Source organism: Aquarana catesbeiana, linkage group LG13 (assembly GCF_042186555.1).
Source record: "Aquarana catesbeiana isolate 2022-GZ linkage group LG13, ASM4218655v1, whole genome shotgun sequence".
Classification (NCBI taxonomy): Eukaryota; Metazoa; Chordata; class Amphibia; order Anura; family Ranidae; genus Aquarana; species Aquarana catesbeiana.
This window is the reverse complement of record NC_133336.1, coordinates 66,134,153-66,147,867: the sequence shown is the minus strand read 5'-3', so window position 1 is coordinate 66,147,867 and position 13,715 is coordinate 66,134,153. Positions and strand designations below refer to the sequence as shown.

General features: G+C 44.6%; 1 protein-coding gene across 3 annotated transcripts in view; it reads left to right on the top strand.

Annotated features, from left to right (window-relative positions):
- LRRC9 (leucine rich repeat containing 9) overlaps positions 1-7,070 on the top strand; it is a 244,501-nt gene extending 237,431 nt beyond the window's left edge. For all 3 annotated transcript variants that reach the window (XM_073610131.1, XM_073610129.1, XM_073610130.1), the window contains 2 exons: positions 3,864-4,011; positions 6,886-7,070. In XM_073610131.1, coding sequence (XP_073466232.1) covers positions 3,864-4,011; positions 6,886-6,925 — 188 coding nt within the window. In that variant the 3' untranslated portion in view covers positions 6,926-7,070. The remainder of the gene's footprint in view (positions 1-3,863; positions 4,012-6,885) is intronic.
- Positions 7,071-13,715: the final 6,645 nt, after the last annotated feature.

Here is a 13,715-nt window from a genome sequence, read left to right as displayed (position 1 = left end):
GGCTTTAGAACTATTTTTTTTTAATTTTTGCACCATGTAAACATTTTCATTTTTGGCAATAAAATTACTTAACCCCCCAGAACATTATAGATTTTCTGAAAGCAGAGGCCCTGATAGTTGCAAATTTTTGTCACATGATATTTGTGCAACTTTTTATTATAGGCAAATTTTCAGGAAAAAATATAATAAAATTAATTTTAGTGCAAACACAGGCAATATGATACCCATTTTTTGGTAGTATATAAAAGATGAAATTGTGTCAAGTAAATAGATACCCAACATGTCAAATTGCTTGCACCCATGATATCGCAAAAAACGACAGTACCCAAAAATCTCCACAGGTGACACTTTAAAAGCCTTTACATCTCATCAGTTTGTGCTAGAATTATTTCTCTCACTCTGATATTTGTGGTATGTGCGCTCTGGGCGTTCATTTGCACATCGGTAATAGCAATTTTTTTTTCACTTTTTTTTTTTTTAAATACTTTTTATCATTTTTATTTTTTTAAACTTTTTTTTTCTTATGTTTATTTTTACTTGATTGCTATTACAAGGGGTTAATAAACGTTAATAAAGGGGATGATAGATGTGGTAGCATTGGTCAGGTGACAAGCTAGTAGGGGTGCAACGGATCGTCCATGATCCGTGATCCGTACGGATCAACCTCCGCGGATCGGGACACACGCGATCCGCGGAGCGCTCTGTGGCCTCGGCCATAGGAAAGGCCACGGCTTTGGCCTAGCTCCGGAGCGGTGGCCATCTTGGTACACCCGGCGGCCGGAGCGATCACTTGTAACAAACCGGCGTCATGTCATGACGCTGGTTTCTCTCTCCCCCCTGCCAAAACTCTGCAATGCCCTGCCAAAACTCTGCAATACTCTGCAATGCCCTCACAATACTCTGCAATGCCCTGACAATACTCTGCAATGCCCTGACAATACTCTGCAATGCCCTGACAATACTCTGCCAATACCCTGCCAATATACCCGCCAATACCCTGCTAATATATTATTACAGTGGGGGAGATTGTGGATATTACAGTGGGGGAGATTTTTTTTTGTTGATCCGAAAATGATCCGAACCGTGACTCCTGATCCGAGGAACAATCCGAACCGTGAGTTTTTTGATCTGTTGCACCCCTACAATCTAGGGGGTATTTGTACAGAGAGGAGAGCTGGGGGGGATTTGTGATGAGAGGAGAGCTGGTGAGGGATTTTTGATGAGGAGAGCTGGGGGTATTTGTACAGAGAGGAGAGCTGGGGGGGATTTGTGATGAGAGGAGAGCTGGTGAGGGATTTTTGATGAGGAGAGCTGGGGGGTATTTGTACAGAGAGGAGAACATGGGGGGGGATTTGTGTTGAGAGAAGAGCTGGGGGATTTGTGATGAGAGAAGAGCTAGGGGGGTATTTGTACAGAGAGGAGAGCTGAGGGGGGATTTGTGATGAGAGGAGATTTGGGGGGATTTGTACAGAGAGGAGAGCTGGGGGGGTGTTGTGATGAGAGTAGAGCTGGGAAGGGATTTGTGATGAGAGGAGAGCTGGGGGAATTTGTACAGACAGGAGAGCTGGGGGGTATTTGTGATGAGAGGAGAGCTGGGGGATTTGTGATGAGAGGAGAGCTGGTGAGGAATTTGTGATGAGAGGAGAGCTGGGGGGATTTGTACAGACAGGAGAGCTGGGGGGGGGGATTTGTGATGAGAGGAGAGCTCGGGGGATATGTGATGAGAGGAGAGTCGAGGAGGGATTTGTGATGAGAGGAGAGCTGGGGGATTTGTACAGAGAGGAGAGCTGGGGGGATTTGTGATGAGAGGAGATTTGGGGGGGATTTTTACAGAGAGGAGAGCTGGGGGTGGATTTGTGATGAAAGAGCTGGTGAGGGATTTGTGATAAAAAGGAGAGCTGGTGAGGGATTTGTGATGGGGGGAGAGCTGGGGAGATTTGTGATGAGAGGAGAGCTGGGGGGGATTTGTGATGAGAGGAGAGCTGGGGGGGGATTTGTGATGAGAGGAGAGCTGGGGGAATTTGTGATGAGAGGAGAGCTGGGGGGATTTGTGATGAGAGGAGAGCTGGGGGGATTTGTACAGACAGGAGAGCTGGGGGGGGATTTGTGATGAGTGGAGAGCTGGGGGGATTTGTGATGAGAGGAGAGCTTGGGGGATTTGTAAAGAGAGGAGAGCTGGGGGGGATTTGTGATGCGAGGAGATGTGGGGGTGATTTTTACAGAGAGGAGAGCTGGGGGCGGATTTGTGATGAAAGGAGAGCTGGTGAGGAATTTGTGATGAGAGGAGAGCTGGGGAGATTTGTGATGAGAGGAGAACTGGGGGGTTTTGTGATGAGAGGAGAGCTGGGGGATTTGTGATGAGAGGAGAGCTGGGGGGATTTGTGATGAGAGGAGAGCTGGGGGGGGATTTGTGATGAGAGGAGAGCTGGGGGGGATTTGTGATGAGAGGAGAGCTGGGGGGATTTGTGATGAGAGGAGAGCTGGGGGATTTGTGATGAGAGGAGAGTTGGGGGGGATTTGTGATGAGAGGAGAGCTGGGAAGGGATTTGTGATGAGAGGAGAGCTGGGTGGGGGATTTGTGATGAGAGGAGAGCTGGGTGGGGGATTTGTACATACAGGAGAGCTGGGGGGATTTGTACAGAGAGGAGAACTGGGGGATTTGTGATGAACGGAGAGCTGGGGGGATTTGTGATGAGAAGAGAGCTGGGGGGATTTGTACAGAAGAGAGCTGGGGAGGGATTTGTGATGAGAGGAGAGCTGGGGGAAATTGTGATGAGAGGAGAGCTGGGGAGGGATTTGTGATGAGGGGAGAGCTGGGGGGGATTTGTGATGAGGGGAGAGCTGGGGGAAATTGTGATGAGAGGAGAGCTGGGGGGATTTGTGATGAGGGGAGAGCTGGGGGAAATTGTGATGAGAGGAGAGCTGGGGAGGGATTTGTGATGAGAGGAGAGCTGGGGCGGATTTGTGATGAGAGGAGAGCTGGGGCGGATTTGTGATGAGAGGAGAGCTGGGGGGATTTGTGATGAGGGGAGAGCTGGGGGGGATTTGTGATGAGGGGAGAGCTGGGGGGGATTTGTGATGAGGGGAGAGCTGGGGGGGATTTGTGATGAGGGGAGAGCTGGGGGGGATTTGTGATGAGAGGAGAGCTGGGGGGGTTGTGATGAGAGGAGAGCTGGGGAGAGAATTATGATGAGAGGAGAGCTGGGGGGGGGTTGTGATGAGAGAAGAGCTGGGGAGGGATTTGTGTTAAGAGGAGAGCTGGGGGGATGTTGTCGGATACACCTTATGTGATATGCAGTTCTAAGCCTTAACTCATTACAATTTTTTGGCGCCACTGTACTTCTCTCCTCTAAGGTTCGTGTGGCCGGGGGGGCGGGGTTTGGGTGTGGTTGGGGCGGGGTTTGTCTGGGGCAGAGAGTTGGACAGAGGGTGAGTTCCTGCACCTATTCTCTGAGAAATAAAGCCCTGTGTGTATCTGAACCTCATGTCACAAACGAGAGTATATCACTTATATTTATGATGTGCTTTCTCCACACAGTGAGGCTGATTTCAAACACCAGAGAAGAAAAAAAAATATGTGATTTACTATTTTTTTTTTTTTGTTTACGTTAAATGAAAGCCAACACTTAAATGGTTGGTAGCAGCAACATATTTATAACATTTTTCCAAGGTGCTGTTAACCCCTCCATTGAATAACTAAATGCACGAATAGGTTACACAGTGGAATGTTATAACAATTTACATGCTCATTTTTTATGTTTTTGTTTCCTTTTTTCCTATAGCAATATTTTATTATAGGAAATGACAAGCCGGTTGTTATCTGACAATTGATTGCAGGCTGAATAGACTGTTTTATGTTTCAGACAAGAAATCCAAGAATAATCCCCGCAGTGTAAATGCTGAAATTGCTTTCAGACCGCTCAGAGCACCAGCAAATATTTCTACATCACACTTGGCACAAGCTGGTCCAAATCGGGTAGCACAAGGCAGCAATCTGGAGCATGAAGGAAGGTGGGTACTATATAGAAACAACTAGTAGAGTCTTAGTCAATTAATGGGGAAGAAATTCCCTGTTTGCCAGGAACTTTCTATTGTAGTAAGGCAGAATGGGTCCTCACCTCCTGTAATCCCGTTTGATAGTTGAACTATTCAGCTCTATATAATCACTAATACTGACCAATACATTTATTTTTTTAGTGGAAAGTACCTGAATTTGACTTGGTGTCAGCATCTTGCAATCCAATTTACCATAGTGCTCAGAGGAAAAAGCAGCACACAGTTGTACTGCATTAAAAAACAAAAATGTCTATGGGCTTAGTGCATTAGAGTAATGCTCCAATTAATGTTCCAGAAGGAAGATGACACTAATATTCTCAAAAAGTTGCACAAAACCCTATATCAATAAATAATCAAATACTAATACAATACCACAATTGTGGGAAAAAAAATGAAAATGTGAAAAAATTAATGAAAGTATCAAAAACTTCACCCAAAAATGACTATACAAAACAAAAAAAATGACAAATGCAAGAACTGATCCAAAAAACATAAATAATGCTAATGCACACCCAGTGTCCTAATTAGGGCCACTTAGGATCACTTCCAATCCTCCAGCGAGTACCAGGAATCGCCAACTCTCCTCAAGGATGGTGGGAAGAAAACAGCAAAGGACCATAGAGTAGTACTGCTAAAAATACCCACTTTATTACATATATAATATACTCACAGGTATCTCAAGGTATACACAAGCAAAAAACGTCTCGCTGTTGTACACTGGCGGGCGTAATGACATCATAGACTGTAGGCCTCACCCTGCATTGTACTGCATTGCTTATGTGCCTAAAGGAACATGCTGGTAGGAGGAGATAGTAGATTGACAAAAGGAAGAGCTTTTCAGTTTGCTGCATCACTGTAAACTCACACTGTAAAGTCACAGGCTGAGGGGGGGGCAAGACTTTTAACATTTGACATAAATATCATACCTTCTGCCCTGCCAGACAGTGCTGTGTGGCAGAGCTGTGCATATCTCAGGACTGTATAGACAGTTACAAATCCCTTGGCAGGTTGAATGGCTTTCTTACATGTATTTCATCTTTGTATTTAGGTTGTTTGCCTGGAGATCAGTTTTAAACAATGAATCCTATCCCACTGTTGGTGCCTATGCTTTGTGGATTGGTGTCCAAACCTAATTACTTCCACAAAGTATGTAAAAGCCACAAGTTTACGTAAGACTGCAATTTCTTGCATCGGTAGCTCTCTCCAAGGGGCAGCAGCCCCAGGAGAACTGGAATCCTCCCTGAAGAGGAAAGGGCACTCTTCTCAGAGCTCCCAAACATTTATCACCTCCCCAGCCACCTTTTGGACGTCTTCTTCCAGGAATTGGCTGTAGCATGATAAATATTTGTGTTATTTAAATCTCCCTGCCTTATATTTTTCGGAAGCTTCTTCCAGAAGCAGGTGAGAGAAATCAAACAATTAGCGCAGAAAACCCTGAATAGACAAAAACTGCTGAACCGCTGATTACAGTGAAGCCAGAAACAAAATTTAACCTAGCACCCTAACTAGAGGGGGGGGGGGGTGCTACATCAGTTATGCTTTATTACCAATTTTCTTTTTCTAGTGAATTTCTTTGTCTGTTTTCATAATTCTTCAGCTTGCTGTGTCCTTGTTCACAGTTGAAATTTTGCATGTTGCGAAGAGTGACCTATGTGTAGAATACAGAATGGTTGTTGGATTAATTCTAGCCTAATTGTAGTGATGGCAGCATCATCATTTCATTGCTAGCATTCCTCCTCCCCTGACTGAAGAAATCCTTTGTCCAGGCACCCCTCTGCACTTCTTAAAGTGGTTTTGACGCCTTAAGGGATTTCACCTTAATGCATTCTATGGTGAAAAACCTTCTGTGCTGCAGCTGCCCCCCAGTCCCCCCTTTTCCTTACCTGAGCCCATCCGATCTGGCGATGTGCACAAGCACAGCGGCTCCTACCGCTGTCACTCTCCTCTTTGGACAGATTGATACCAGTGGGATCGGTTGGCTCACGCTGCTGTCAATCAAATCTGGTGAAGTGGGGGCGGGGCCGAGTCCCGCTGTCTGTGTCAATGTACGCAGCAGCGGGACTCGGGAGCAAGCTCGCACGGGTGCCCCCAGGCAGAGCGGTTTTCCATGGGGGCCCCGATGAAGAGAAGGGGCCTGGAGAGCCGGTGGGGGACTCCAGAAGAAGAGGATTGGAGCTGCTCTGTTCAAAACTATTGCACAGAGCAGGTAAGTATAACGTTTGTTATTTTTATAGAAAAACAAAACAAAAACAAAGCTTTAAAACCATTTTAAACATTTCCTCCCAATTGGTAATTTTATCTGTGTATTTTTAATTACTACATCTCAAACAGCATTTTCTGGAAGGTAGATCAAAAATGCAGACTGATAAACATACCGGAAGCCAGTATAGACACTTGCCATGGGTTGGGAATTTTTAATTCAACATAGAGGGCAAGACTGATTTACATGAGGGCTGTAATCATACCTGGCCGGCCATTGCTGATTTTGGGTAGTTTTGTACCTACTGCTATTTACATGGTCAACCAAGCTTCATCTTTGAAATCCCCTTCAAATATGATTTCTATAGTACTGAATTACAGTTGAACGCTTTGGCAAACATAGATACCTGCATGTCACCTGGAGGTTTTGTCCCTTTTTTTGCTGTTTGCGAAGTACAGTTATTATTCTGTGAATTTGAGACAAGTGTCAGTTTTTGTTCCTCATATATAATGATGACCTTAAACTATAAAAGGTTATTAGGAAGTCACTATTCCTATATAAGGCAACCTTCATTGCTTTCAGATGCATGGCAGTGTTTTTCATGTTTTATACCTTTTGTTTCATTGCAGATTGTTTGGGAATGGGAGTCTCCGTCAGAATCGGATGTAGTACAGAGACTGGCGCTTTTCTTACAATTCTGTTATTTTATATTGTTAATTTATTTACAGTTCTACCTCTCCCAGCATCAAGAAAGGATAGTTCAGTTGTATCTACTTACACCTGTATTTAATAAAATGATTGAAATTACGAAGGACATCTGGTTGTATAAGTGTTTTTTGTGTTTTCTTTCTTTTTATGATTTCCTGTTATATGGACTCTGTGTGGCTGTATATTTCTTGTCTTGATCTAGACGCAGAGTTCTTTGTCACTCTTGCTCTAATAACTCTGCAAAATAAAAAATAAACATTTTTGATGCATTATAATAAAGGAACAATGCAGTCAGAACGCAGGGGTTATAGAGGAAGTAAAGTCTTCCTCTTTTTTTTTTTTTAACAAGAAAAAAGTCTTCCTCTTTAATTGTACCTACAGGTAAGCCTATAGTAAGGCTTACCTTTAGGTACTGTAAATATCTTCTAATCTTGCACCATTTAAGAGATATTTACTATATACGCTGCATAGAAAACAATCAGCTTCCAGGGTATTTTGTCAAAGCTTAATTGAACAAGCTAAAGTTAGAAGGTGTATGGCTACCATGCAAAGCTGCACCAGATTTTGCGCTCTCCAGTTTTGGCAAATCAATCCCAGAGTCTGCCTACAGCTTCTGCACCTTGTATTTCCTGCTAGCTACAGTGCCTTGAAAAAGTATTCATACCCCTTGCAATTTTTCACATTTTGTCATGTTACAACCAAAAACGTAAATGTATTTTATTGGGATTTTATGTGATAGACCAACACAAAGTGGCACATAATTGTGAAGAGGAAGGAAAATGATAAATGGTTTTCAATTTTTTTTTACAAATAAACATGTGAAAAGTGTGGCATGCATTTGTATTCAGCCCCCTTTACTCTGATACCCCTAACTAAAATCTAGTGGAACCAATTGCCTTCAGAAGTAACCTAATTAGTAAATAGAGTCCACCTGTGTGTGATTTAATCTCAGTGTAAATATAGCTGTTCTGTAAAGCCCTCAGAAGTTTGTTAGAGAACCTTAGTGAACAAACCGCTTCAGGTAGGCCAAGGAACACACCAGACAGGTCAGGGATAAAGTTGTGGAGAAGTTTAAAGCAGGGTTAGGTTATAAAAAAATTATCCCAAGCTTTGAACATCTCACAGATCACTGTTCAATCCATCATCCGAAAATGGAAAGAGTATGGCATAACTTCAAATCTACCAAGACATGGCCGTCCACCTAAACTGACAGGCCGGGCAAGGAGAGCATTAATCAGAGAAGCATCCAAGAGGACCATGGTAACTCTGGAGGAACTGCAGAGATCCACATCTCAGATGGGAGAATCTGTCCACAGGACAACTATTAGTCGTGCACTCCACAAATCTGGCAAGAAGAAAGCCATTGTTTGGGGACACAGCAAACATGTGGAAGAAGGTGCTCTGGTCAGAGGAAACCAAATTTTTGGAACTTTTTGGCCAAAAAGCAAAACAGACACCGCACAACACCCTGAACCAGACTGACCATTCGGGCACTCGGACACTGCCCGAGGACCCGGGACCCTTAGGGGCCCCCATCAGGGTGGTCAGCCTCAGTAAAACCAGGGTCAGTATGTAAAAAAACTTGTGCTTTTTTACATCTGTCCCTGAAATGTCCCCTACCGACATACTTTTGATGTAAGAATCCCAAGATTGCAGCTCTCCACTGCCTCCTTAGCCAATGGGAACACAGTATACCCACCCCTTTCTCCAGCTCGGCTTATTTGAGATATGAGCAAGAGGTGCCGACAGCTGTAGGAGAGAGAGGAGGGTGGGGACACAGCCTGCAATGTGGGACGGACTGCTGTCTGATAGAAGCTAACTAAGCTGAATATATTCTTATCAGTGGTTTACCCTGGTGAGGAGGGGGAGGATGTGTTTCCTCTAGCATGACTCCTCCTGTCTCTGAAGCAGTTAGATCGATTTTCTGTGTGAGAAGAAGTGCACTGCTTCTGGAGGAAAGACATGTTTTGAACTTCTCCAATCTCTACTACACCTCCCTACTCATTACCTGCCCACCAGTACACAGGCACAGTCCCCCTCCCCTGCATTACCTCTCCCTGTATTTTTGAGCTGCCAGGGCAGCTGTGCTTGTGTGTACCGTGCCTGTGTGTGTACTGTGCATGGGTGTGTGTGTGTGTGTGTGTGTGTACTGTGCATCTGTGTGTCTACTGTGAATGCGTGTATCTGTGTGTACCGTGCGTGTGTGTGTACTGTGCATGTGTGTGTATACTGTATGATCCATGTGTGCCCACTGCCATTCAACAGAAGTCGATCTAACAATCCCCTGTCCGTGCAAAATGCCCTTGTTGCCATTCAGAGGCAGCTGAATGGTGCACTGCTGAGCTTGACCTCGGATCAGGCAGCAGGGCAGGTCTGGGTACACACCTGTGCAGTGATATCATGGTACACATCAAGCATGGCTTTTATTCACATGCCCCACTGCCCGACCTGAGGCCAACCACAGCAGTTCACTATTCTGCTGGCTCTACGACTGCACATGTGCAGATCAGAGCCTGCAACATGTGGATTTTTTTTTAAAAGCCTTTTCCCGCCAGCTGCCTACCACACCAAGCACTAACTTGCAAAAGGGGTACTTTTGGAATGTGGCACACTGGGGGCTGTGCCGTAGGGTGGCACACTGGGGGCTGTGCCGTAGGGTGGCACACTGGGCGCTGTGCCGTAGGGTGGCACACTGGGGGCTGAGCCATAGGGTGGCACACTGGGGGATCTGCCGTAAGTTGGCACACTGGGGGCTCTGCTGTAAGGTGGCGCACTGGGGGCTCTGCCGTAAGGTGGCACACTAGGGGCTCTGCTGTAAGGTGGCACTCTGGGGGCTCTGCCATAGGGTGGAACTCTGTGGACCTTGATGTTTAGGGAGAATGTTGGGACTTTGATGTAAGGGAGGACTCTGATGTGAGCGTGGCGCTCATCCTGATTGCTGTACTCTATTTGTTGTTTTGTTTGTTACTTACTCCCGACCCACATACTCTGTACTTTATACTGTACATAGACCTGACCAAGGTGTTCAATGTCTTTAACAATTGCTGGTTTTAATGAAGTTCTTCTGTAAGGATGCCTCAGTAAGACAAAAATATCCTTTTTTTGTGCATAAAAAAACATATATATAATGGAAACATTTTTTTGATCCTGACAGATTTATTTGTGTCTGTCTGTGAGATTATCAGTTGCAAAACAGTAAGTAGAATTTTATGGGTACAAGCTCTGTGGTATGTTTGAATTGTATACAGCAGGTGCAGTTTCTGTTCAATCCCCTTTTAAGACTCTTCCACTGGCCATGCCCATTGTTCACCATGGTGCACTATGCATGCCGCAGGTCATCATCTCCCTGGTAGGGGTACCAGTGCAGTATTTTGCTCAGGGGCCCATGATGTTGATAAGGTGGAACTGCCCATGAGAGGCTCCCGGTGCCTTTACTGGGTCACCAGCTCTAAGTCTCCTGCCACTCTGCATGTCGCCGAGCTTTGTGCCCCTCCCCTAAAAAAGATGGCTGCGGCGTGGCCGGCCATCTGTAAGCCTGGGGGGCCCCATAATCTCCTAATTCCCTGGGGCCCCATAAGTTGTCAGTCTGCCCCTGCCCTGAACACACCATCCCCACAGTGAAACATGGTGTGGGGATGCTTTTCATCAGCAGGTACAGGGAAGCTGGTCAATGTTGATGGGAAGATGGATGGAGCCAAATACAGGGCAATCTTAGAAGAAAACCTGTTAGGGTCCGCAAAAGATCTGAGACTGGGGCGGAGGTTCCCCTTCCAGCAGGACAACGACCCTAAACATACAGCCAGAGCTACAATGGAATGGTTTAGATTAAAGCATATTCATGTGTTAGAATGGCCCAGTCAAAGTCCAGACCTAAATCCAATTGAGAATCTGTGACAAGACTTGAAAATTGCTTTTAAAGACGCTCTCCATCCAATCTGAGAGAGCTTAGGCTATTTTGCAAAAAAGAATGGGCAAAAATGTCCCTATCTAGATGTGCAAAGCTGGTAGAGACATCCCCAAAAAGACTTGCAGCTGTAATTGCAGCAAAAGGTGGTTCTACAAAGTATTGACTCAGGATGGCTGAATACAAATGCACTCCACACTTTTCACATATTTATTTGTAAAAACAAATTGAAAACCATTTATCATATTCCTTCCACTTCACAATTATGTGCCACTTTGTGTTGGTCTATCACATAAAATCCCAAAAAATTACATTTACATTTGGTTGTAACATGACAAAATGTGGAAAATTTCAGTGGGTATGAATACTTTTTCAAGGCACTGTAAAATCCCTATAGTTACCATTATGCTTACTTTCTGAATAGCTCTCAGTCAGTGAAAATGTAGACCAACGTGTTCACTTGTTCATGCTCCACTGTTTGAGCTCCCTGTAGTTTTGTCCAAGCTGTATGGGAGGAGAGGCTGCAGAGCATAGGATCAAGGGACAATTTAATGTAACGTCTCCTGGTAACACATGTGAGAATCCTGCCAAAGTGTGACTATCAGGGGTTATACAAAATTCAGGGTAAAATGAACTGAGTGTAATTTCTGCTGTTGGCACATTTACAGTGTTTACCAAGTTGAATTTGCATCTCATTGCCTCATTGAGTGATTTTACTTGTTGGCTTGAATTCTTCTTTTACCATTTGAGTACTAGCCTGTAATACCCCTTCTTTACCAGGCCAATGTACCCAAATTGATTTTTTTTATCATTTTTGGGACAGAACTTTCTTTTGGTGGCATTTAATAACCACTCGTTTTTTGTTTTTTTATTATTAAAGGGAAAAAAAGTCTAACGTTTTAGAAAACAAGTGTTTCCCTTGCTTTCTCATAAAAAAAAATCGAATAAAATGCCAGAACAGTGCACACGCCCACTGTACTTACCCCTTTTTTGTAATGCAGACACCCCATGGCAGTGCCGGGACAAGGTCATCTCTAGAGTCCAGGGCAAACATGCCAAATTGCCATCCCCCCCCCCAAGATTATATGAGCGTTATGTGTCAGCAAAAATACCCTTCTCCTCCAAAAAAACGAACATTAATCTGCATGCTCATCTCCTAAGCACCCAGCTCATATCCTCTCTCTCCCCATATGCCCCCAGCACTAATTCCCCCCTCCAAAAAAAAATCTTCCCCCTCCTAACCCAGATCCTCTACCCTTTAAATTTCCCCTCCAAGCATAAATCCTCGCCCCCTCCCCACTCCAAATCTCACCCTTCCAGCACAAATTCCCCTCCCTAATCCCCCATCCTAGCACAAATACCCCCCAATCATCCCCACTAGCACAAATCCCCCCCAAAATAAATATTTTCCCTCTACCATGTTACTTTTTTTAGCAAAACCCTCCAAATCCCCTTTCCTAGCACAAATCCTCTTTCCCCATCCCCCTTCTCAACACAAATCCCCTTAAATCACCACTCGTAGCACACCTCCCCAAATTTGCCCTGCTAGAACAACTCTTACCCTGTGTCAAAATTCCCCTTCTCAACCCCAACCCCCCCCCCCCCCCAAATCTCCTTGTGGTACCCACCTCACTTCACATGATACCACAGTGCCCAGGGCAGCGCCCCTCCTGCCCACCCCTTGTCTCAACCCTGCCCCAAGGTGCTCATTTTTTTGGCACAATTTATTTGAAAATGACCAAACAAGCCGGTAATGAATTGGTTGAATGTGGAGATTGCTAATGGTGCACCGGATAAATTATTGTACAGTTTATACACAGGGGAGGAGGAGGCTTTTATATACAGGATAAAGGAAGAGAAGGGTTAATATACAGGTCATATATGATACAGGTTGGAGATCAGATGTACAGGCCAAAGGGTCAAAAATTGATCCCACCATCAGTAAAAATCCCTCACCATGAATCACCCGCTGCAGCCGATCCATTTTTTTCATTCTCCATTTATAAATCACTTTGTTTCCTCTCCATCGTCTGTTGTATTAGGAAGGAGATAGCTCAACAATGTATACAGTAGCGTGTTTACATTTGTGATTGCTGTATTTGGTTACCACAGTGATCACAAGGTACAAAATTCATTCAATTGGCTCTGTACATTGTGTCTCTGAACCAAGCTGTCTAATGAGGGCTTGGTCCACAGCTAATAGGTGCTAATGTCACCTGATGGTGTTATCGTCAATGCTATTTATAAATTGCACTGTGGAAATAACAGACCACCACATCGCTATTCATAAACATATGGTGGTAGTGATGTGGTTAAAACATGTAACTGGGACTTTTATTTAGCGGTGTATTTTAAATGTTTTAAATTTTAATTGTTTTAGGTCAAGTTATAGTTGGTGAGTCACGTGACCCATTCTATTTTTTTTATTTTTATTTTTTGTGTCTGGACCAGATGCTATAGATGACACTTTGAAGGTGTTACACACAAACAATTTAAATCTGTGAAAAAAAATAACGAACACTATATACACGTTGTGCCCGGAGTCACTTTGGGCGGGGGGGCGTGGAACCCAGAATTCCTTGGAGAGGTTGGGAAACCCTTGTTTCAGCTCCCCATGCACCTCCTATGTCTAAGTTACCCTGTGTCTATTAGGGGCACAGGGTGACCGAGAACCCCAGTCTGATCTGTACTAATCAGACTGGAGGAAGCTGTATATGGCAAAAGCACTCAAGCGGAGTGTGGGACGTTTCTTTACACACGTGTAGCGCCTACCTCACTTTTCCGGGAGCCTGATGGTGACTACCAGAGGTAATCACCCACTAGGTTACTAGGCGTAGTGGGTGATGA